The sequence below is a fragment of the Bubalus bubalis genome, chromosome 7 (genome assembly GCF_019923935.1).
Source record: "Bubalus bubalis isolate 160015118507 breed Murrah chromosome 7, NDDB_SH_1, whole genome shotgun sequence".
Taxonomy (NCBI): Eukaryota; Metazoa; Chordata; class Mammalia; order Artiodactyla; family Bovidae; genus Bubalus; species Bubalus bubalis.
Genome location: NC_059163.1, coordinates 109208224 through 109231268, shown reverse-complemented (window position 1 = coordinate 109231268; position 23045 = coordinate 109208224). Strand labels below are relative to the sequence as shown.

At 35.8% G+C, this 23045-nt stretch overlaps 1 protein-coding gene across 25 annotated transcripts in view; it reads left to right on the top strand.

The window, feature by feature from the left end:
• The window catches only part of CCSER1 (coiled-coil serine rich protein 1), a 1462911-nt gene that overhangs the window by 335634 nt on the left and 1104232 nt on the right, over positions 1 to 23045 (top strand). For all 25 annotated transcript variants that reach the window (XM_025290710.2, XM_025290711.2, XM_044946320.1 and 22 more), the window contains exon 5: positions 5390 to 5510. In XM_025290710.2, the coding sequence (XP_025146495.2) occupies positions 5390 to 5510 (121 nt within the window). The remainder of the gene's footprint in view (positions 1 to 5389; positions 5511 to 23045) is intronic.

Genomic DNA, 23045 nt, shown 5'->3' with positions numbered 1-23045 from the left:
TTCTTGTTTTGTAAATTTCAAAATAATTAGCATAGTTAAAGGGATTGCCAAAGAATGCTCCAACTACCGCACAATTGCACTCAGCTCACATGCTAGTCAAGTAATGCTCAAAATTCTCCAAGCCAGGCTTCAGCAATACGTGAACCGTGAACTTCCAGATATTCAAGCTGGTTTTAGAAAAGGCAGAGGAACGAGAGATCAAATTGCCAACATCCACTGGATCATGGAAAAAGCAAGAGAGTTCCAGAAAAACATCTATTTCTGCTTTATTGACTATGCCAAAGCCTTTGACTGTGTGGATCACAATAAACGGTGGACAATTCTGAAAGAGATGGGAATACCAGACCACCTTATCTGCCTCTTGAGAAATCTGTATGCAGGTCAGGAAGCAATAGTTAGAACTGGACATGGAACAACAGACTGGTTCCAAATAGGAAAAGGAGTATGTCAAGGCTGTATATTGTCACCCTGCTTATTTAACTTCTATGCAGAGTACATCATGAGAAATGCTGGACGAAAGAAGCACAAGCTGGAATCGAGATAGCCGGGAGAAATATCAATAACCTCAGATATGCAGATGACACCACCCTTATGGCAGAAAGTGAAGAGGAACTCAAAAGCCTCTTGATGAAAGTGAAAGTGAAGAGTGAAAAAGTTGGCTTAAAGCTCAACATTCAGAAAATGAAGATCATGGCATCTGGTCCCATCACTTCATGGGAAATAGATGGGGAAACAGTGGAAACAGTGTCAGACTTTATTTTTCTGGGCTCCAAAATCACTGCAGATGGTGACTGCAGCCATGAAATTAAAAGACGCTTACTCCTTGGAAGGACAGTTATGACCAACTTGGATAGCATATTCAAAAGCAGAGACATTACTTTGCCTACAAAGGTCCGTCTAGTCAAGGCTATGGTTTTTCCTGTGGTCATGTATGGATGTGAGAGTTGGACTGTGAAGAAAGCTGAGCGCCGAAGAATTGATGCTTTTGAACTGTGATGTTGTAGAAGACTCTTGAGAGTCCCTTGGACTGCAAGGAGATCCAACCAGTGCATTCTGAAGGAGATCAGCCCTGGGATTTCTTTGGAAGGAATGATGCTAAAGCTGAAACTCCAGTACTTTGGCCACCTCATGCAAAGAGTTGACTCATTGGAAAAGACTCTGATGCTGGGAGGGATTGGAGGCAGGAGGAGAAGAGGACGACAGAGGATGAAATGGCTGGATGGCATCACTGACTCGATGGACGTGAGTCTGAGTGAACTCCGGGAGTTGGTGATGGACAGGGAGGCCTGGCGTGCTGCGATTCATGGGGTCTCAAAGAGTCAGACATGACTGAGCGACTGAACTGAACTGAATACTTTTTGTAAAAATTTGTCTACTTAATCTTACAAGTATGAAAAAGTATGAACAATTATGAACCACTATTCCATAAAGATTGTGTTGTTTTCTTCTTATATCTCTAGCATGTTTAAAAGTGTGTGCTCATTGCCTAGCAAAGTGGTAAGGTAGAGACTTGTATTGGCTAACAGTTATTATTCTCATTTTACTTTCATTGATCTTGTAGTGTAGACTTCTTTCAGAGTCTAGCATTAATTCACTATTTATATCAGAAATATTTAAATTTCTCTCTGCTTAATTAGAAATTTGTAAGGTAAATATCTTACAAATATTTAAATAAATATTGTTTAAATATATAGACTTTTTTCATTTCTATTTCCTTTTCTTTTCTTTTTTATTCATTTTAATTGGAGCCTAATTACTTTACAATATTGTGATGGTTTTTACCCTACATAGACATAAATCAGCCATGGGTGTGTGTACATGTGTTCCCCATCCTGACCCTCCCTCCCACCTCCCTCCCCATCCCATCCCTCAGGGTCATGCTAGTGCACCAGCCCTGAGCACCCTGTCTCATACATCGAACCTGGACTAGTGATCTGTTTCACATATGATAATATACGTGTTTCAATGCTATTCTCTCAAATCATCCCACCCTCACCTTCTCCCACAGAGTCCAGACACAGTTCATTACATCTGTGTCTCTTTTGCTATCTTGGATATAGGGTCATCGTTACCATCTTTCTAAATTCCATATATATGTGTTAGTATACTGTATTGGTGTTTTTGTTTCTGGCTTACTTCACTCTGTATAATAGGCTCCAGTTTCATCCACCTCATTAGAACTGATTCAAATGCTTTCTTTTTAATAGGTGAGTAATATTTCATTGTGTAAATGTACCACAACTTTCTTATCCATTCAACTGCCGATGGACACCTAGGTTGCTTCCATGTCCAAGCTATTGTAAACAATGCTGCGATGAACACTGGGGTACATGTGTCTCTTTCAATTCTGGTTTCCTCGGTGTGTATGCCCAGCAGTGGGATTGCTGAGTCGTATGGCAGTTCTATTTCCAGTTTTCCTAAGGAATCTCCACACTGTTCTCCATAGTGGCTGTACTAGTTTGCATTCCCACCAACAGTGCAAGAAAGGAGGCAAGAATATACAATGGAGAAAAGACAGTCTCTTTAACAAGTAGTGCTGGGAAAACTGGTTGACCACTTGTAAAAGAATGAAACTAGAACACTTTCTAACACCATACACAAAAATAAACTCAAAGTGGATTAAAGATCTAAATGTAAGATCAGAAACTATAAAACTTCTAGAGGAAAACATAGGCAAAACACTCTCTGATGTAAATCACAGCAGGATCCTCTATGACCCACCTCCCAGAGTGATGGAAATAAAAGCAAAAATAAACAAATGGACCTAATGAAACTTAAAAGCTTTTGTACAATGAAGGAAACTATAAGCAAGGTGAAAAGACAGTCTTCAGAATGGGAGAAAATAATAGGGAATGAAACAACTGACAAAGTTGGAAACCTGTCCATCACCAATTCCTGGAGCTTACTCCAACTCACGTCCATTGAGTCGGTGATACCATCCAACCATCTCATCCTCTGTCATCCTGTTCTCCTCCCACCTTCAATCTTTCCCAGCATCAGGGTCTTTTCAAATGAGTCAGTTCTTCGCATCAGGTGGCCAATATATTGCAGCTTCAGCTTCAGCATCAGTCCTTCCAATGAATATTAAGGACTGATTTCCTTTAGGATGGGCTGGTTGGATCTCCTTTTAGTCCAAGCACTCTCAAGTCTTCTCCAACACCACAGTTCAAAGCATCAGTTCTTTGGCGCTCAGCTTTCCTTATAGTCCAAGTGTCACATCCATACATGACTACTGGAAAAACCATAGCTTTGACTACCTTTGTTGGAAAGTAATGTCTCTGCTCTTTAATAAGCTGTCTTGGTTCGTCATAGCTTTTCTTCCAAGGAGCAAGCGTCTTTTAATTTCATGGCTGCAGCCACCATCTGCGGAGATTTTGGAGCCCAAAAAACTAAAGTCAGCCACTGTTTCCTCTGTTTTCCCATCTGTTTGCCATGAAGTGATGGGACCGGATGCCTTGATCTTAGTTTTCTGAATGTTGAGTTTCAAGCCAACCTTTTCACTCTCCTCTTTCACTTTGATCAAGAGGCTCTTTAGTTCATCTTTGCTTTCTGCCATAAGGGTACTCTCATCTGCATATCTGATGTTATTAATATTTCTTCCGGCAATCTTGATTCCAGCTTGTGCTTCATCCAGTCCAGCATTTCTCTTGATATACTCTGCACGTAAGTTAAATAATCAGGCTGACAATATACAGCCTTGACATACTCCTTTCCCAATTTGGAACTGGTCTGTTATTTCATATCCAGTTCTAACTGTTGCTTCTTGACCTGCATACAGATTTCTCAAAGGCAGGTCAGGTGGTCTGGTATTCGCATTTCTTGGTATTCTCTCCTAGAGATCTAGGTAAATGTTTTTATCTGGTCAGAAGTTTATTGCCCTAATACTTGAGAAATATCTCTAGAAGAAATTAAGACTTTTTTAATACTTGGGAGAAGAGCGAACATTTTTTTCTTCCCCACAGAATACTACCATTAAGCATATTTCTTGGAATATACAAGTTATTTTACTAAGTATTTGTTGAATAAGTGAATGTTATCTCAGAGGAATGAATCAGTAATTTTCATCCTCAGTCTGTTTCATCACTAGCAGTGTTTAAGGCACTGGTGAAAATTTAAAATATAACAGGGTTTTATTCTCCCAGCTGTGATGAATTTATTTGTTTCAGACTCAAAGTTCATGCCAAGCATAAGTAGAGAAAATTAAGTTAAAAAGTTAATTTGATGGTATTGGAGAGATGATGAGGAAACCTGGGCTCCTCCTCTTTGACACATACTGGGCAGAAATCTTTGGCTCTTGAGTGCCACAAGAGTGCTTCAGATTCAGCTCTGCTTTTAGTGGTCATCTATATTATATCGTAGACTCTAGTGCTAAGCAAATTAATAATTTACCAGATACTTTCAGGGTAAAATTGAAGAACATTGGGATTATTTGTTACATCTCTTTTCTTTGAGATCATGGCCCTACACTATTTGGCTGACTTGCATGCTCCTATTGTATTTTTGTCCTCTCTTTCACTAATGTGTACTGGCATCTTTAGTATTTGCTTCATTCTACATCATTGTCCCAGTCATGGTTCTTGAAATGAGTGCTGAGATCAGTGATTATTGGTCATGCATTTATAATCAACACAAATATCATTTCCACTGCTATCAGTTTTTATTTCTTTGCTGCACTTTCATTTCTGTTGACAAATGACTTCCTTTGATTATCCATTTTTTTAAATAAAATGTCACATGTGTTTATTACTGGGACGGAAGGAAGCAATGCACCTATACACTTAGACGTCTGTGCTTAAACAGAGTATCAGCCTGCATATCCATGACAGCTTTGAAAGAAGCAGTATGTGTGTCGCTGGTCATGATTAGCATCTCTTATTTGTGTAGTGATTTGTGGAGATTGGGCCTCCCTTGTGGCTCAGCTCATAAAGAATCCAGCTGCAATGCGGGAGACCTGGGTTTGATTCCTGGGTTGGGAAGATTCCCTGGAGAAGGAAAAGGCTATCCACTCCAGTATTCTGACCTGGGGAATTCCATGGACTGGATAGTCTATGGGGTCGCTAAGAGTTGGACATGAGTAACAGACTTTCACTCACTCACTCACTCACTTGTGGAGATTAACTGTGTTTAATTTGTGTACTTCTTATTCTTCAATGAAAAGCTTTTTTAAGTGGAAGAATCGTAAATGGAAAGGCAACACATTTTCCACTGTGTGGCTTAAAGAAAGAAAAGAAAAAGTACTAAGGTCAGTGGAAAGACAGACTAGAAAGTGATAATTAAAGATAATTTAATGATAATATTTTAGTTGAATTATCTCATTTGATTGAAATTTAAAAAGAGAATAGTTAGGAAATAATTATGACATTTATAATTATTATTTCTGATAAAACAGTTTGCCGGGAGGATTCATACCATTCTGTGGTTTCATGTGCTGCTGTAGTTCTCACTCCTATGGAACCCACCGTGGAGATGAAGAAGAGAGAAGAACTCAAATTTCGTGAACCTTCAAAACAGTAAGTTGTTCATTTGGTTTTTCAAGTTTTGTAAACTTTAATAGATAATTAGATAACTGATCAAAGTTAGATCACTCAGAAATTGTGATTTATAATGAATATATTGATACTAGTATATTGAGAGAACAGAAATAAATTGTGCATATTTTTAAAAAAATGATTTATCCTGTAATGCCTCAATGAATAACTTCTGTCTTCTGAGGTTGTGTGTTTGAACTATATACCATTCAGGTTTCATTTTGATATCTTATCTCAGTGATGTGAGTAAGTAGACTGAAGGCTTTATTTTCTTAATACTATGATTATGTATGTACTATTCTTGGAATCCTTATTTTATAGTTGTAAGCTTCAATGGCGCAAAATATGAAAATTTTCAAATATAAATTTCTTGGGCTTAAAAGGTTTGTACTTTATAAGTAATTTAAGTTATTTTTAACTTTACACTGGTTAAAGTTTGCATATTTTTCCATTTAAACAGATCAAGCATCACTTAAATTTAATCTTTTATTGAATAAATAATATTTTTTCTTATAATGGCCAAAAGAATTAAACTGATAGTAGTAAATATAAGATACATGAAATTGAAGTATCTAATAAACTAGGTTTATTTCTAGTTATGTATTAAGTAAATTAAAAGGGACAACCAACTGATTTTCTAGTGAAAGTGTTGTCATGCTTGCTTTAAAGTCTTAGGTTGGAGACTAAGGAATGTATGGTGTTGCCAAGGCTTGCTGGCTACAGAATGAGTTACCCTGAAGTACCTAGTGTTTTCTTCTATTCAGTTCAGTTCAGTCGCTTAGTTGTGTCCGACTCTTTGTGACCCCATAAACTGCAGCATGCCAGGCCTCCCTATCCATCACAAACTGCTGGAGTCTACCCAAACCCATGTCCATTGAGTCGGTGATGCCATCCAATCATCTCATCCTCTGTCGTACTTTTGTCCTTCTACCCTCAATCTTTCCCAGCATCAAGGTCTTCTCAGATGAGTCAGCTCTTCACATCAGGTGACCAAAGTATTGGAGTTTCAGCTTCAACATCAGTCCTTCCAATGAGCACTCAGGACTGATCTCCTTTAGGATGGACTGGTTGAATCTCCTTGCAGTCCAAGGGATTCTCAAGAGTCTTCTCCAACACCACAGTTCAAAAGCATCAATTCTTTAGCACTCAGCTTTCTTCACAGTCCAACTCTCACATCCATACATGACCACTGGAAAAACCATAGCCTTGACTAGACGGACCTTTGTTGGCAAAGTAATGTCTCTGCTTCTGAATATGCTATCTAGGTTGGTCATATCTGTCCTTCCAAGGAGTAAGCGTCTTTTAATTTCATGGCTGCAGTCACCATCTGCAGTGATTTTGCAGCCCAAAAAAATAAAGTCTGACACTGTTTCCACTGTTTCCCATCTATTCCCCATGAAGTGATGGGACCAGATGCCATGATCTTAGTTTTCTAAATATTGAACTTTAAGCCAACTTTTTCACTCTCCTCTTTCACTTTCATCAAGAGGCTTTTGAGTTCCTCTTCACTTTCTGCCATAAGGGTGGTGTCATCCGCATAGAGTTATGTATATCTTAATTTCTTGTTTTAAATGATGTATGACTAATTTTATTTCAAATTATTTGTTCCAGTTGTGCTATTGAAAGGCAGTATACCTTGATGGTTAGGAAGTCAGATTTTGAACTAATTTTTGGTACTTTCTTAACCATAGTTTGTTTCTTTTTAATGTTGGATTTACTGTATCTTGCAGTGCAATGTCTAGGACACAATATGAAGTCAAGAATATAAAAAATTTGTAATTTTTACAACAAATATATTAAATACATAAACATATCATTTTTTTATAAACAGAATTACCAAATCCTGGGTAATATTTGATTTCTGTATTTTGGATTTTCCATTGGGAAAAATAATAACACACCAATATAATATTAAGGTATTTGAATGTGGTATGTTGAGACATTTTCTTTGGATACTTAATATTCCCTTTAAATTCAGGATGGAATTGTTTCTTTAAGTAAAATTTTATCTCTAACTTTACACACTTCACATGATGAATGTATAAACTGTTGAGTCTTTGAGACATAGGATAGGACTCACAGAAAGCATGTAGTTTAGAACTCAGGAAATCTCTTCCTAGGAAGAACTGCAATAATCTCAGTATATGGACTTTAGAATACATAAGATTGTACATATAAAATAATATGTAAGAATATATTTTCAAGGCTATTAAAATCTAGGTGAAGAGATAAAACATTAACTTGAAAAGGTGAATTACAGTATGAAGGCAATGGATACTTTTCCTCTAGTGTAAGGAGTAGGTTTTTCTCAGCCATATGATTGTTTAAAGTCAAATTTATTGACATATATGTACAAATTTATGAAAGTAAACCCAGAATATTGGTCTTGATTATACAGTTGCATTGATGTATCATTTTAAAGTGTAAGAAACATTTTATGACTGAAACACTTAACTTACCAACTTTTAGTCCTATTTGGGTACTCAATAAGTACTCTATATTTGACTACTTATTTTTAAATATTATCATATATTTATCAGTTTGAGACATATTCAATAAGAAAAAATAGAAAATTTTAATTCCTATTAGGGATGAAGTATAAATTTTTCTGTATAGCAGGTGATCAGAAATACCTAAATCTTTTAGTAAGGAAAGCTACATTCTGAGCACAGTAGTGGGAAAGAGAGCTTGTCTTTCATTTATATATCTAAAGTTTAATCTTAGTTCAGAAAACAAAGATGTGGATTTTACTTTTCAGTCTAGTCTAATAGGTAGCTTGGAATACCATTGGAAGGATAAATTTGCTAGAAAAATAGAAATATCTCTATGATTTAATGAAATTAAAAAATTTTCAAGTATTTGACCATAACTAGAGAATTTTGTGATCAAGCTTTGAGTATGAAACTTTATGAATGAATAATATCCTAATATTAAAATATATGTCCAGGGCTTCCTTGGTGGTCCAGTGGTCCAGTGTTCCTAGCAATACAGGAGACCCAGGTTTGATCCCTGGTCTGGGAAGATCCTACATGCTGTGGGGCAGCTAATCTCATGTGCCAAAACTACTCAGCCCACGCTCTAGAGCCCTTGAGCTTCAACTTCTGAAGCCCATGCAACTAGAAGCTGTGCTGGGCAACAAAAGTCACCACAACGAGAAGCCCACAGACAGCAAAAAAGAGTAGCCACGACTCACTGCAACTAGAGAAAGCTCCTGTGCAGCAATAAAGACCCATCAGTACCAATAAATAAATGAATAAATATACATATATCCATATAACCAATCATATTTAGCATGTTACTCAAATCTAAATATTTATCAAACCACAGATATGAGCAAAGAGCACCTCATGAAATGCACATTAAATTCAGAATCTGTAGAAAATGAAAGAATACAGCTTCCATGATTGGTAATGGATTTCTTTTTAGTGCTTCTTTTTAGAAATGTTTGTTGAGATACACACAATCTATTTATACATACCATGGCTCAATATCTGCAATGAAGGGATTTTATGGGAAATTTAAATATAGAAATATGGAGGTGAAAACGGGAGTGAGAAGTTAGTCTATTATTTCTTTGTCCACTTCTGATTTTATTTTACTTTACAGAGAGAGATCTAAACTTCCTAAGAGATGTGATCTAGTGTTTCATTTTTTAGAAATAAAGCATTCCTTAGACATTTTGTCATTCAGTCCAAGTTTCAAGGCCTCCATGTAGCAGTTCATGTTGTTGACCTCAGGATGGTTTGTTGAAATGATTCTAAGAGATCATGGATGCTATTACTTAGTATATTTTTAAATAATAGGTAAAACTAACCTATTTTATTCTTAGATAATCCTTAACCATATAAATTTAAAGTTCTATCAGCTCTTTTTATCTGGTTTTATAATAAATTCATACTGTATATATATTAAATTTGGAAAAGTTTAAGCACTCCCTAATGTCTTCTAAAGTTGTTGAACAAACTCTAGTTGTACTGGAAACACACAAATGATTCTATTATCACCTAATTTCCAACTTTCCTTTTCAAATTTCAGGGGAACATATTCACTCATCCTTTCAAGTGGACATGTATTTATTAATTTAATCCATAAAAATAGATAGTTCTTGAGTATCTGTTTTGTTCTTGGTATTGTACTCAGGGCTGGAGATTTTTTAGTTGAAAACCTCTCATTAAACTTAGATATAGTCAAGAAGACATGCATTAGTTGATTAATTGAAACAGTGGGAGACGGTGGAAGTAAAAATGGTTATAATATAGAGATATATCATGTTACAAGACTTTATACTAAGAGGCTTTAATGTGGTCAAAAAGTCAGGGAAAAATTCGCTGAGGAAGTGACACCTGAGCTAAGATATGGAGGATAAGAGTTAACTAAGTGACAAAGCAAAGGTGGAACTTACCAGCAGGATAAGGGCTTGTTCAAATACCCTGTGATGGCTAGAATCAGAGAAAAATTTAAAAAAACTGGTAGAAATAAACGGGAGAAAAAAAATGCTTCTAAGTAACGCCGAAGTGACACAATCAGATTTATCTTTTTTTTTTTTTTTTACTTTTTTTAAAATTATTATTATTATTCTTTTTTACTTTGTAATATTGTATTGATTTTGCCATACATCAACATGCATCCGCCATGGGTGTACACGTGTTCCCCATCCTGAACCCCCCTCCCACCTCCCTCCCCATACCATCCCTCTGGGTCATCCCAGCGCACCAGCCCCAAGCTTCCTGTATCCTGCATCAAACCTGGACTGGCGATTCATTTCTTATATGATATTATACATGTTTTAATGCCATTCTCCCAAATCATCCCCCCACTCCCTCTCCCACAGAGTCCAAAAGACTGTTCTTTACATCTGTGTCTCTTTTGCTGTCTCGCATACAGGGTTGTCATTACCATCATTCTAAATTCCATATATATGCATTAGTATACTGTATTGGTGTTTTTCTTTCTGGCTTACTTCACTCTGTATAATAGGCTCCAGTTTCATCCACCTCATTAGAACTGACTCAAATGTATTCTTTTTAATGGCTGAGTAATACTCCATTGTGTATATGTACCACAGCTTTCTTATCCATTCATCTGCTGATGGACATCTAGGTTGCTTCTGTGTCCTGGCTCTTATAAACAGTGCTGCGATGAACATTGGGATACACATATCTCTTTCAATTCTGGTTTCCTCAGTGTGTATGCCCAGCAGTGGGATTGCTGGGTTGTATGGCAGTTCTATTTCCAGTTTTTCAAGGAATCTCCACACTGTTCTCCATAGTGGCTATACTAGTTTGCATTCCCCCCAACAATGTAAGAGGGTTCCCTTTTCTCCACACCCTCTCCAGCATTTATTGCTTGTAGACTTTTGGATCTCAGCCATTCTGACTGGCATGAAATGGTACCTCAATGTGGTTTCGATTTGCATTTCTCTGACAATATGCAAGCAAATTTGGAAAACTCAGTGGTGGCCATGGGACTGGAAAAGGTCAGTTTTCATTCCAATCCCAAAGAAAGGCAGTGCCAAAGAATGCTCAAACTACCGCACAATTGCACTCATCTCACACGCTAGTAAAGTAATGCTCAAAATTCTCCAAGCCAGGCTTCAGCAATATGTGAACCATGAACTTCCTGATGTTCAAGCTGGTTTTAGAAAGGCAGAGGAACCAGAGATCAAATTGCCAACATCTGCTGGATCATGGAAAAAGCAAGAGAGTTCCAGAAAAACATCTATTTCTGCTTTATCGACTATGCCAAAGCCTTTGACTGTGTGGATCACAATAAACTGTGGAAAATTCTGAAAGAGATGGGAATACCAGACCACCTTATCTGCCTCTTGAGAAATTTGTGTGCAGGTCAGGAAGCAACAGTTAGAACTGGACATGGAACAACAGACTGATTCCAAATAGGAAAAGGAGCTCGTCAAGGCTGTATATTGTCACCCTGTTTATTTAACTTATATGCAGAGTGCATCATGAGAAACACTGGACTGGAAGAAACACAAGCTGGAATCAAGATTGCCGGGAGAAATATCAATCACCTCAGATATGCAGATGACACCACCCTTATGGCAGAAAGTGAAGAGGAACTCAAAAGCCTCTTGATGAAAGTGAAAGTGGAGAGTGAAAAAGTTGGCTTAAAGCTCAACATTCAGAAAATGAAGATCATGGCATCCGGTCCCATCACTTCATGGGAAATAGATGGGGAAACAGTGTCAGACTTTATTTTTCTGGGCTCCAAAATCACTGCAGATGGTGATTGCTGCTATGAAATTAAAAGATGCTTACTCCTTGGAAGGAAAGTTATGACCAACCTAGATAGCATATTCAAAAGCAGAGACATTACTTTGCCAACAAAGGTCCATCTAGTCAAGGCTATGGTTTTTCCTGTGGTCATGTATGGATGTGAGAGTTGGACTGTGAAGAAGGCTGAGTGCTGAAAAATTGATGCTTTTGAACTGTGGTGTTGGAGAAGACTCTTGAGAGTCCCTTGGACTGCAAGGAGATCCAACCAGTGCATTCTGAAGGAGATCAGCCCTGGGATTTCTTTGGAAGGAATGATGCTAAAGCTGAAACTCCAGTACTTTGGCCACCTCATGCAAAGAGTTGACTCATTGGAAAAGACTCTGATGCTGGGAAGGATTGGGGGCAAGAGGAGAAGGGGATGACAGAGCATGAGATGGCTGGATGGCATCACTGACTCGATGGACGTGAGTCTGAGTGAACTCCGGGAGTGGGTGATGGACAAGGAGGCCTGGCGTGCTGCGATTCCTGGGGTCGCAAAGAGTCGGACACGACTGAGCGACTGATCTGATCTGATCTGATAATGTGTGATGTTGAGCATCTTTTCATGTGTTTGTTAGCCATCTGTATGTCTTCTTTGGAGAAATGTCTATTTAGTTCTTTGGCCCATTTTTTAATTGGGTTGTTTATTTTTCTGGTCGTTTATTGAGCTGCAGGAGTTGCTTTTATATTTTTGAGATTAGTTGTTTGTCAGTTGCTTCATTTGCTATTATTTTCTCCCATTCTGAAGGCTGTCTTTTCACCTTGCTTATAGTTTCTTTTGTTGTGCAGAAACTTTTAATTTTAATTAGATCCCATTTGTTTTTTGTTTTTGCTTTTATTTCCAATATTCTGGGAGGTGGGTCATAGAGGATCCTGCTATGATGTATGTCGGAGAGTGTTTTACCTATGTTCTCCTCTAAGAATTTTATAGTTTCTGGTCTTATGTTTAGATCTTTAATCCATTTTGAGTTTATTTTTGTGTATCGTGTTAAAAGTGTTCTAGTTTCATTCTTTTACAAGTGGTTGAGCAGTTTTCCCAGCACCACTTGTTAAAGAGATTGTCTTTTCTCCATTGTATATCCTTGTCTCCTTTGTCAAAGATAAGGTATCCATAGGTGCATGGGTTTATCTTGGGAGATAGACTTAGGCAATAAATGAAGAAGAGTTTCCTAAACAGCAAGGATGGCCAAGGACACAATAAGCTGTCCTCCCAAGATCATTCCCACAGAGGTCCTAGTTCTTGTCCTGGGACCAGTCAAGGAGAGTTAGCTCCTTCTGATGCCCCATGAGCTGTAGTGAGAAAGGAGGCACAACTATCACACAGTAGTGTGCTGGTAAATGTTTATCTTATAGTTCTAGTTTAGTTATTTTTTGCAGTATAATATTCTATTATATAAATGTATCAAAATTTATTTATCCAATTTACTGTGAATGAATAGGTACATGGCTTGCAATGTTTGGTTCACAAACTGCCCTGCTATGAACATTTATGGGCTTCTGGTGTAAGGTTTCTCTGGAAAGGATGACAGAGTTGTGGGAGACATACATTTTCCCCTTCAACAGACAGTACTAAACCATTTTCCAGTGGTCCTCATTGTCTACACCTTTGTCCACTTTTAGCCTTGTCAAGTTTTATACTTTCGCCAATCTTATACGTGTAAACTTGCATCTCATTGTGGTTTTGATTTATATTGACTTCTTTCTAGTGATGTTGAGTGTCTTTGTGTTTATTGGATGTTTATGTTTCCTGTTCCATAAACTGCCTATCCATATCTTTTGTCCATTTCTTTACTGAGAAATTTGTGTTTCTTTTATATTTACTTGGAGAAGTTCTGTATATATTCAGGTTTCCAAACTTGAGTAGCTGTGAGCATTGCAAATCTTTCTTCCAGTTGGTGGGATGTCTTTTAATAAATTGTGACTTCTAATGAACATAATTTCATTAAAAAAAACCTGATTCATAAATATGGTAAGTATGAGGATACTCTTATGAATATTAAACAAGCCTCTTCCCATACAGATTTCCGAAAGAAACAGTACCTATTTTGTGAGTTTGGTTAACTCAAGGGTAGAGAGGGCTGTCAGAGGAGATGAGTGGAAAGACTTCTGTGGAGAGAACTGTGGCCTAAATTTGAGTCTCCTCCACAGCTTTTGGAGGAGGATTGGAGTTGGGAGAAGTAACTTTCTAGTTTCTTCACTTTCTCAAGGCTAGTGAAAAATCTTAAAGAGAATCACTCAGACCGAGTTTCAAGCTGTTTCCTGCAGTTAGAAGCACTAAAGTCAGATGCTGGATTTATGCCTCAGAAATCGGAAGCAGAGCATATACTAGACTCAAACTTGCTGAGAAAACCTGGAGAGTGAAGCTGGTTTGGCCAGCTGCAAAAGCAGGAACATCTTGAACTTTCAGAGCTGGTCAGGGAGAGGGTAGTTTTTGTAAACTATCTGGAGGGACAAGAAGACCCAGGAGATAGAAGCAGAAGATACTTATCCACTGTCAGTAAGGAAACTGCAAGAGAGTGAGCCAGAAAGAGTCCCCAGAAGAGACCACTCCTGTGCCCATTTCTAGGCCTGACAGCCAAGTGCAATCTGCTTAAAACTCTTCCACCAATTGTTCTGGCTCACCCCTCCACCTCTCACCCTGGTGACAGGAGTGTGTTTACTGTCGGGAGCTTGTAAGAGGATCCTTCTCTGTTTCATATAATCTATTCACATTCTTGGAAAATGTGGTCTCATCAGTTACTCGTTTATTGAATTAAAAAAAAAGATTCAAGAAAGGCGATTGTTTTCAAACTTCATGTTTTACTTAAGAACCAGTGGATTTTAATATCAAATAAATAAAAAATCCCTGGAGAAACTGCTTACCTTTATTGATTGTTGTTATTTTTACTTTCTGCTCCTTATTGAATCATAATATCTGGTCTCTTGTGCAGACTAGTCAAAAAATCCTATTGTAACATTTTGCATCTAATCTGACAATCATTCTTTGTACAGTGAACATGCAGATGCTGTTTTTCAGATGAGTTGGGACAGCCTGATAAGATGACTGAAGTATTTCAGTTCATCAGTGCCGTGCAGTACAGTACCACTGTAGTCTTTATAGTGTGATATAAATACAATTTATCCGATCACTAAGAGACTGCAGTTGCATTACCATTGTAGTGAAAGTAGCTCTCATGCACAGATCCAAAAGGATGGTGCTAACTTTAACTGCCCCTGCTAACATCATAGGAGAAGGTGATGGCACCCCACTCCAGTACTTTCGCCTGGAAAATCCCATGGATGGAGGAACCTGGTGGGCGGCAGTCCATGGGGTTGTGAAGAGTCGGACACGACTGAGCGACTTCACTTTCACTTTGCACTTTCATGCATTGGAGAAGGGAATGGCAACCCACTCCAGTGTTCTTGCCTGGAGAATCCCAAGGACGGGGGAGCCTGGTGGGCTGCCGTCTATGGGGCTGCACAGAGTCGGACACGACTGAAGTGACTTAGCAGGTTAGCAGCAGCTAACATCATCCCATGGAAAAATTCTGTTTTCCAATAAATGAAATATTTCAATTAAATTTATTATGTAATGCATATAATATAAATTATTTAATAACACCATAAAGATTATATTAAGCAATATTAATTTCCTAATTTTTGCCTCTCAAGGGAGATACATTAGTAGAAAAAAATCAAAAGCTTTGAAATCTAATGTCTCTACTTAATAGCAGGACCATGTAGGAAACATTATTAACTTTATTGGAATCATGTATCTCATTTACAAAATAAGGACAATAGCATTTGTTTTGTAAGATTTTAAGTATCTTTTTAAGCATTCAATATTTAAGTGTAAAACAGGTAGATTAATTCTGGATACAAAGAAGTAAAACATTTGATTTGATATCTCTGTGGGAAGAAATTGGTCGTGAAGATAGGAGAGGAGATCTATAACAAAAAGTAGTATTTTATGGAATTTATGATTTTATATATTTCCTCAAAATTACCTATTCATAATATGTTATTGTCTGCTTAATTCCTAAAGGAGAATTATCTTTCTGTCTACTAGATTTGAATTTCTTTTATAACAAAATCTTTTTTAATCTTCTATAATACTTAAGATGATAATAAATAGTAGGTACTCAGAGATACTGGAGAATTGATTAATTTTATTTATTTTTGAAGTAAAGTAAATTATTTTTAATTTAGAAAGTAGGACCCACTATTATAGTTGTCTGACACTGTCAAATTGAAAATAGTTAGAGTTGATTAATGCATAGCCACTGTTAATCTTTCAGTATTAGCACAGTAAATATTTGAATAATTAATGTTTGAAGATGCCACATGGACTTTGAACAGTAATTTTATCAATGATTGAAAAGAAAGAATTCTGAAGTAGGAGTTTGAAAACCTGGCTCACAGGTCTGGGATAAAGCAAGACTGTATTTCTAAGCCATAGTTCTCTGTAAAACAAACATTGGCAGCACAAACTTCAAAGAGACATTTTAAGAAGTGAAAGTCTAGGGTAGTATCTTGTAAAATGTGAAGCAGCCTACTTTGTTATTTAGAGGAATCTAGGATAAATATTCACAGATATTTTCAAATCTTTGAATTAAAGGATCCCCACAGTTGTTGGTAAAATCAAGGTTCTTGGAGACCAATTCACTCTCATGCACTCCTATAATATATAAACACCTCTATTTTGGTGCTTACTAGACAGAAATATAATTGCTTGTATTCTGTGCTCTCACGAGACACTGAAGACAGGTGTTTTTTGAGGACAGGTAATTTTTATCAATATTTTTGTTTGTTTTTTAGTCCCCTGGGCTTAGCACAAAATTTTATACATTGTAGGCACTGGAATATTATTTGTTGAATTTATAAATACATTTTAAAAAATAATATACTTGTGTATTCAATAGCAGAAAGAATGTTAAACTACCATACAATTCTGCTCATTTCACATACTAGCAATGTAATGCTCAAAATCCTTCAAACTAGTCTTTAGCAGTACGTGACTGAGAGCTTCCATATGTACAAGCAGAGTTTAGAAAAGGCAGAAGAACAGAGATCAAACATTCGTTGGATCATACAGAAATGAAGGAAATTCCAGAAAAACATCTACTTCTGCTTCATTTACTATGCTAAAACCTTTGACTGTGTGGATCACAACAAACTGTGGAAAATTCTCAAAGAGACGGAATTACCAGACCACCTTACCTGTTTCCTGAGAAACCTCTGTGCAGGTCAAGAAGTAACAGAACTCTACTAGAAACAACAGACTGGTTCAAAATTGGGAAAGGAGTATGTCAAGTCTTTTATATTGTCACTCTGCTTATTTAACTTCTATGCAGAGTACATTATGCAAAATGTTGGTCTGGATGAATCACAAGCTGGAATCAAGATTGCTGGGCAAATTATCAACAAACTCAGATATTGAGATGATCCAACTCTAAAAACACTCTAATGACAGAAAGGGAAGAGAAACTTGAAAGAAGAGAGTGAAAAAGCTGGCTTAAAACTCAGCATTCAAAAAACTAAGATCATGGCATCTGGTCCCATCACTTCATGGCAAAAAGATGGGGAAACAATGACAAATTTTCTTTTCTTGGGCTCCAAAATCACTGTGGAAGGTGATTGCATCCATGAAATTAAAACACAATTTCTCCTTGGAAGAAAGCTGTGACATTGCTTTGCTAACAAAGGTCCATATATAGTCAACCTATGGTTTTCCTGGTAGTCATGTTTGGATGTAAGAGTTGGACCATAAAGAAGGCCAAGCACCAAAGAATTGATGCTTTCAAATTATGGTGCTGGAGAATACTCTTGAGAGTCTCTTGGCTTGCAAGGAGATCCAGCCAGTCAATCCTAAAGGAAATTAACCTTGAATCTTCATTGGGAGGACTGATGCTGAAGCTGAAGCTCTAGTAGTTTGGCCGTCTGATGTGAAGAGCCAACTCACTGGAAAAGACCTTGATGCTGGGAAAGATTGAAGGCAAAAGGAGAAGGGGATAACAGAGGAAGGGATGGTTGGATAGCATCATCGATTCAGTGGACTTGAGTTTGGGCAAACTCTGGGAGAGAGTGAAGGACAGGGAAGCCTCGTGCATGGCAGTCCATGAGGTTGCAAAGAGTCAGACATGACTTAGCAACTGAACAACAACACACATATAGTTCATAATGAGTGTCATGTACTATTTAAAACTTTACAGATATTAATTCATTGAATCCTCTCAGCAATGTTTTGTGTTATTACCCCAAGGTTTCATCTGAGGAAACCAAGTCACACATAGGTTAAGTAATTTGTTTAAGATGACCCTTTTAAAAAAGAATATACTTTCTTCTCAGTTATTTTAATTACTAAATGTAGAACAAGACATTAGACAATCATCCTTTTTCATATTCAGTTCTTTTTATAGATTTTTACAACATAAAAATATGGATGCCATTATAAACCAATAATGCAAAAGATGATTAGCATTTGCAAATCAACAGAATAAATAGAACTTAAGTAACAAAATTCTTCACTGTTGATTATCACAATCAGTCAATGCCTCTTCATTTGTGCATGTATTTCTCCTCAAATGAGCCAGGAAGAAAGCTATTTTTTGTAATGCTTCTGTCCTCTTGTTGCCATTTATTTTATTAGGTATTTGTTAACACTATTTTGTTATTTTCTCTTTTTTATTTTTCTTTGGAATATAACTTTTATTACGTTCATATCAATCAGATTAAAGTTATATATTTTGTCAAGGAATTAAAGGGCATATATGAATTTAGAGAAATAGTAAAAGATGGGGGAAAAGGGTTATTTCCAGCCAACATATTCATTTAAAGTGTCACATGCTTTCACAGATATAATACAGTGCCTCAAAATATTACAAAGTATTGATGAATGTACATAGACACTTTTAAAAGAATTTAGTTATTGAATGAGTTTTACAGAATTAAGCTTGGTATTTTCTCTATAATTTGAGAGCAAGCATTATGTCATAGTTATGATTCTGTGTGGATCTAAAAGGCATAATGAAAATCTAGAAGGACGATATGTACAAAAATAGATTATGGTATAAGAATGAATTTTAGGGCCTTCTCTGGCAATCTAGTGGTTAAGACTCTGCACTTACAATGCAAGAGGTTCAGGTTCAATCCTTGGTCTAGGAACTAAAATCCTACATGCCTTCCAGCCAAAAAAAAAAAAAAAAAAAAAAAGGATTTTATAACAGTTAATAGTTACAGCAGACTTCTTGTTTTGAAATTTTCATATGAATTTTTATATGAATGATGTAGATAGATTTATGCCATAGTGGTAACAGAACCCAGCGATCTTTAAACTCTCTTCCATTCTAGGGAACCTGTTCCAAACAAGATTATCTGCACTTGTTATGATTATTATTAAGTCAAAGTATTATATATTTCTTTGATTTTAAAATGTTATATTTAAATTAAAATGATTAGGATATAACATCACCTCATCAATTACAAGATTCTGATTTTTATTTTTGTGAACAAAACTAAGATATAAGAAAAGATTTTTAAAGGGAGATATGTTTTATATTAATTTTCTTTTTTTGCATTTTCTGTGTTTCTTTCATGCCAGTTAAAATTTCATTCTAAGGCTGTTTTTTTACCCACCTCCCCATTTTTATCTCCTCTTTAAAATTTAGGATTTGAAGTAAATATTTTGTAACAGTACATAATCTCTTACTCTAATATTCTCAGTTGCTATTTTAATATTTCTGTGTGCCATATAATTTCAAAAAGTTTGACACAATAAGCAGTAAGAATTTCATATTGGTGAAATTACAATAATTTTCGGTTTTTAAGCATTTTTGACATTTAAAGCCTATTCTACTATGTTTACACCAAGCTATAAACATCAGTATCTTTTGAACTGAAATGTCACATTCCAGGTAAAATTTATTTTTCCCCTCTTGGTAACACATTCTTTCAGGATATTCTTACTTTCTTGTCCCATCCTATCATAAGGCTGATTGACTAAATAATATCAAAGCCTAAATTAAATGTATAAATTCTAAAAGTCAATATTAGACTAAGGAGATTTACAGAATTATATGTTTATACTTTTTTTCCACTAAGAGTATTACTTCTATTACATTATAAATAACTATGAAAATAATGTCATGTTGACCATCCACTCAGAACTGGATTGTATAATAAAGCTAAAGACCTAATCTCTCATTTTTCTATTTTGAAATTCATGCATTTCAAGAGAAAATGCTGTTTTGCTTAAGCAAAACTGAAAATTATTGCATTATATCTAACTTACATACATGCTTTATCATTTAATTGGAATGAGACAATTAGAAAGCATTTTAAAAGTGAATAAAAGTTTACTTTCAGAAAATTGATAATGTCAAAATGTAATGGGAAGCAGGTAGCTCATATCAATTTTATGATTTAAATTGAATGTAATTTCTATATATTTCACATGATTAATTACCTGGCAGTTTAAAGTTTTTGCTTGGTAAATGGCTACCATTTAAATTTAAAACTGATTATTTGAGTAAGTTTTATGGTTACAAGATTAATGTGCCATAAAGAAATATTATTTACTTATCTTAGAAAGAAAAAAAGTAACAAGGAATGGCTTGTTAAATCTACTGTACTATTATCCAAATTATTGGTCAAATTTTCTCTCATACCTGTAGTTGACCTGGAGAGAAAAATAAATTATTAGAAGTTACTTAAAGCTTCCTGAGAGAAACTGGAAATGATTTATTTCACCCACCACCATGATGAGATTGGGAATATTATAACAGAATATTGCAACATTTTTTGTAGCATTTATCTTCTTAACAACTCTGACAGAGCTTTAGATGTTCTTTGATAACCCAGAGGCCCTGGAAAGTAATCTGGAACTGCTTCACTGCCCCTTACAGAGTGAACTGAGAGCAAAACAGAGGTTAAAAGACAAACCAAGTGCGTTGCTCAATGTTTTGAACACACTGCTCTCTAGCCAGTCATTTTCAGAAATGTGGTTGAGTTGAAGCATCAATTAATAAAGGTTGGTCTGTGCTGTGCCAGTAAATATAAAGTTTGGTTCAGAATGATTCTAGATTCCATTAGTAAAACTGTGGATAATCTCCAATGCCAGCATAAATTACTGAAGTTTCAATAGGGCAGATACTTATATGTATTTCCTATTAATCGGTACTTTTAGATTATAAATGACAAACCCTCAACTGAAAAAAAATCTTAAGGACAAAAACAAGACATTGCAGACTCACAGAAATTAAACATAAATTTCTTCATGGAACTTATTTTATATTTTTGTGCTGTACATGCTTTATTTATCCATGTTCATTTTGTGCCATAGGAAGATTGCAGTTTTCAAAATAGCTCTTGTATATACTGTGTAAGCTTGATATTCGATTGGCACAAAAGTAACTCATTGTTTCAATTTCAAGGTTCAGAGATATTGCTGGCTTGTTAGATTCATAGATATTAAACATCAATCATTCCTCTTGCACCCAAATAAAAATATCACCAAAAATCTCAAAAGTTTTTTTTCATATTAATATGACCCTCTGATTATATATATGTGTGTGTATATGTATGTATATGTGTATATAAGGATATTTTAAAATCTATAAATATTATTGTGAAATATGTTACAAATTAGTATTTATACTTGTCATGTATAGCTTTGTTACCTTATTCAAAAAAATTTCAAAACTAACCAATAAGATATGTTACGTTAAACTGAAAGCAGGAATTTAAAAAGCATGAGATTACTTTGAAGCCATGTAAATTGAAAGAATGATAAAAAGTGAAAACTAATTATTCATGTGAAACCAGATAATCATGTTTATGTTAACTAGATAAAAAATATAAAAAAGTTTAATATCATTTCACTGTCTTTTAAAGCTCATGGAAATCATGAGTAAAAGTTAACTATATATGTGCTGTTTACTATGCTACTTATGTACTCATCTGTTATTTTCTTAAACAGAACAACTAACATTTTTGTCTTCAACTGTCGCACTTAGATTGTGCCCAGAAAGTGAAAGTGAAGTCGCTCAGTCATGTCCAACTCTTTGCAACCCCATAGACTGTAGCCTACCAGGCTCCTCTGTCCATGGGATTTTCCAGGCAATAGTCCTGGAGTGGATTGCCATTTCCTTTCTCTTCCCGACCCAGGGATTGAACCCGAGTCTCCCGCATTGTAGACAGGTGCTTTATCTAAGGTCTCCTCAATTAAAAAGAAAAAAGCCACCTTAAGTAGATCATAGATGTTCTTTTCTCAGAATTACAATGTACAACAATCATTTTCTTTTTTTGTAAATAATATTTCCTCCCATTACATACTTTTTTTTTTATTATTTTGATGAATGTAGAGAGCCTTTCTTTTATTCACCATTGAATTTGAAGGCCTTAGCATAGCACCAGATTCATAGTACGGGCTATAAACATGTTTGGAATAATTGTTGAACAATGAATATTAATTTAGTGTTATAAGGGTTGTTGTAGAGAGATCAATATGGGTTAGTAGAAAGGTTTCTTGTAATGAGTCATATCTTAACAGTCTTATGTGTTCATAAGAATTTTATACATAGAAAAAAATTGGAGAAAATCAGGGCCTCAGAGAGAACATGTTCCTTATCTTTGAACCACTTTTTGCAAGGAAATTGACTGTGGGTGGTTAGACTACATGATCATTGTCCGACATTTATAAGTAAAGATAGTCATATATATCTAAAGGTAGTATTAATATAAAAAATATCTAAATGTGAATTAGTAAATATGGAAACACAATTTTATAAGGAGTGAAAAAAGATGCTAACTGGCTAAAAACTGAGACAAAGTGAAAACAAATTGTGATACATTACACTTTACAACATTTGGGAAAGGCTTCCCTGGTGGCTCCGCTGGTAAAGAATCTGCCTGCAATGTGGAAGACCTGGGTTTGACCCCTGGGTTGGGAAGATCCCCTGGAGAAGGGAACAGCTATTACCCACTCCAGTATTCTGGCCTGGAGAATTCCATGGACTATACAGTTCATGGGGTTGCAAAGAGTTGAACATACTGAGGTATAATATTTTTGGGAAGGTATAATATTTTTATCAAAATAGAATAATAGCTCTTAAGATATGACATCCTTCACTTTAACTGTGTATAATTATATTAAGAGGATCATTTAGACATGAACATACCAATATTTCATTGGTTTTCCTAAAAACCTTTTAAAGTCATTAATTAATGTAAAAATCATCTTTTAATCTCCTTGTTTTATTGATGATAG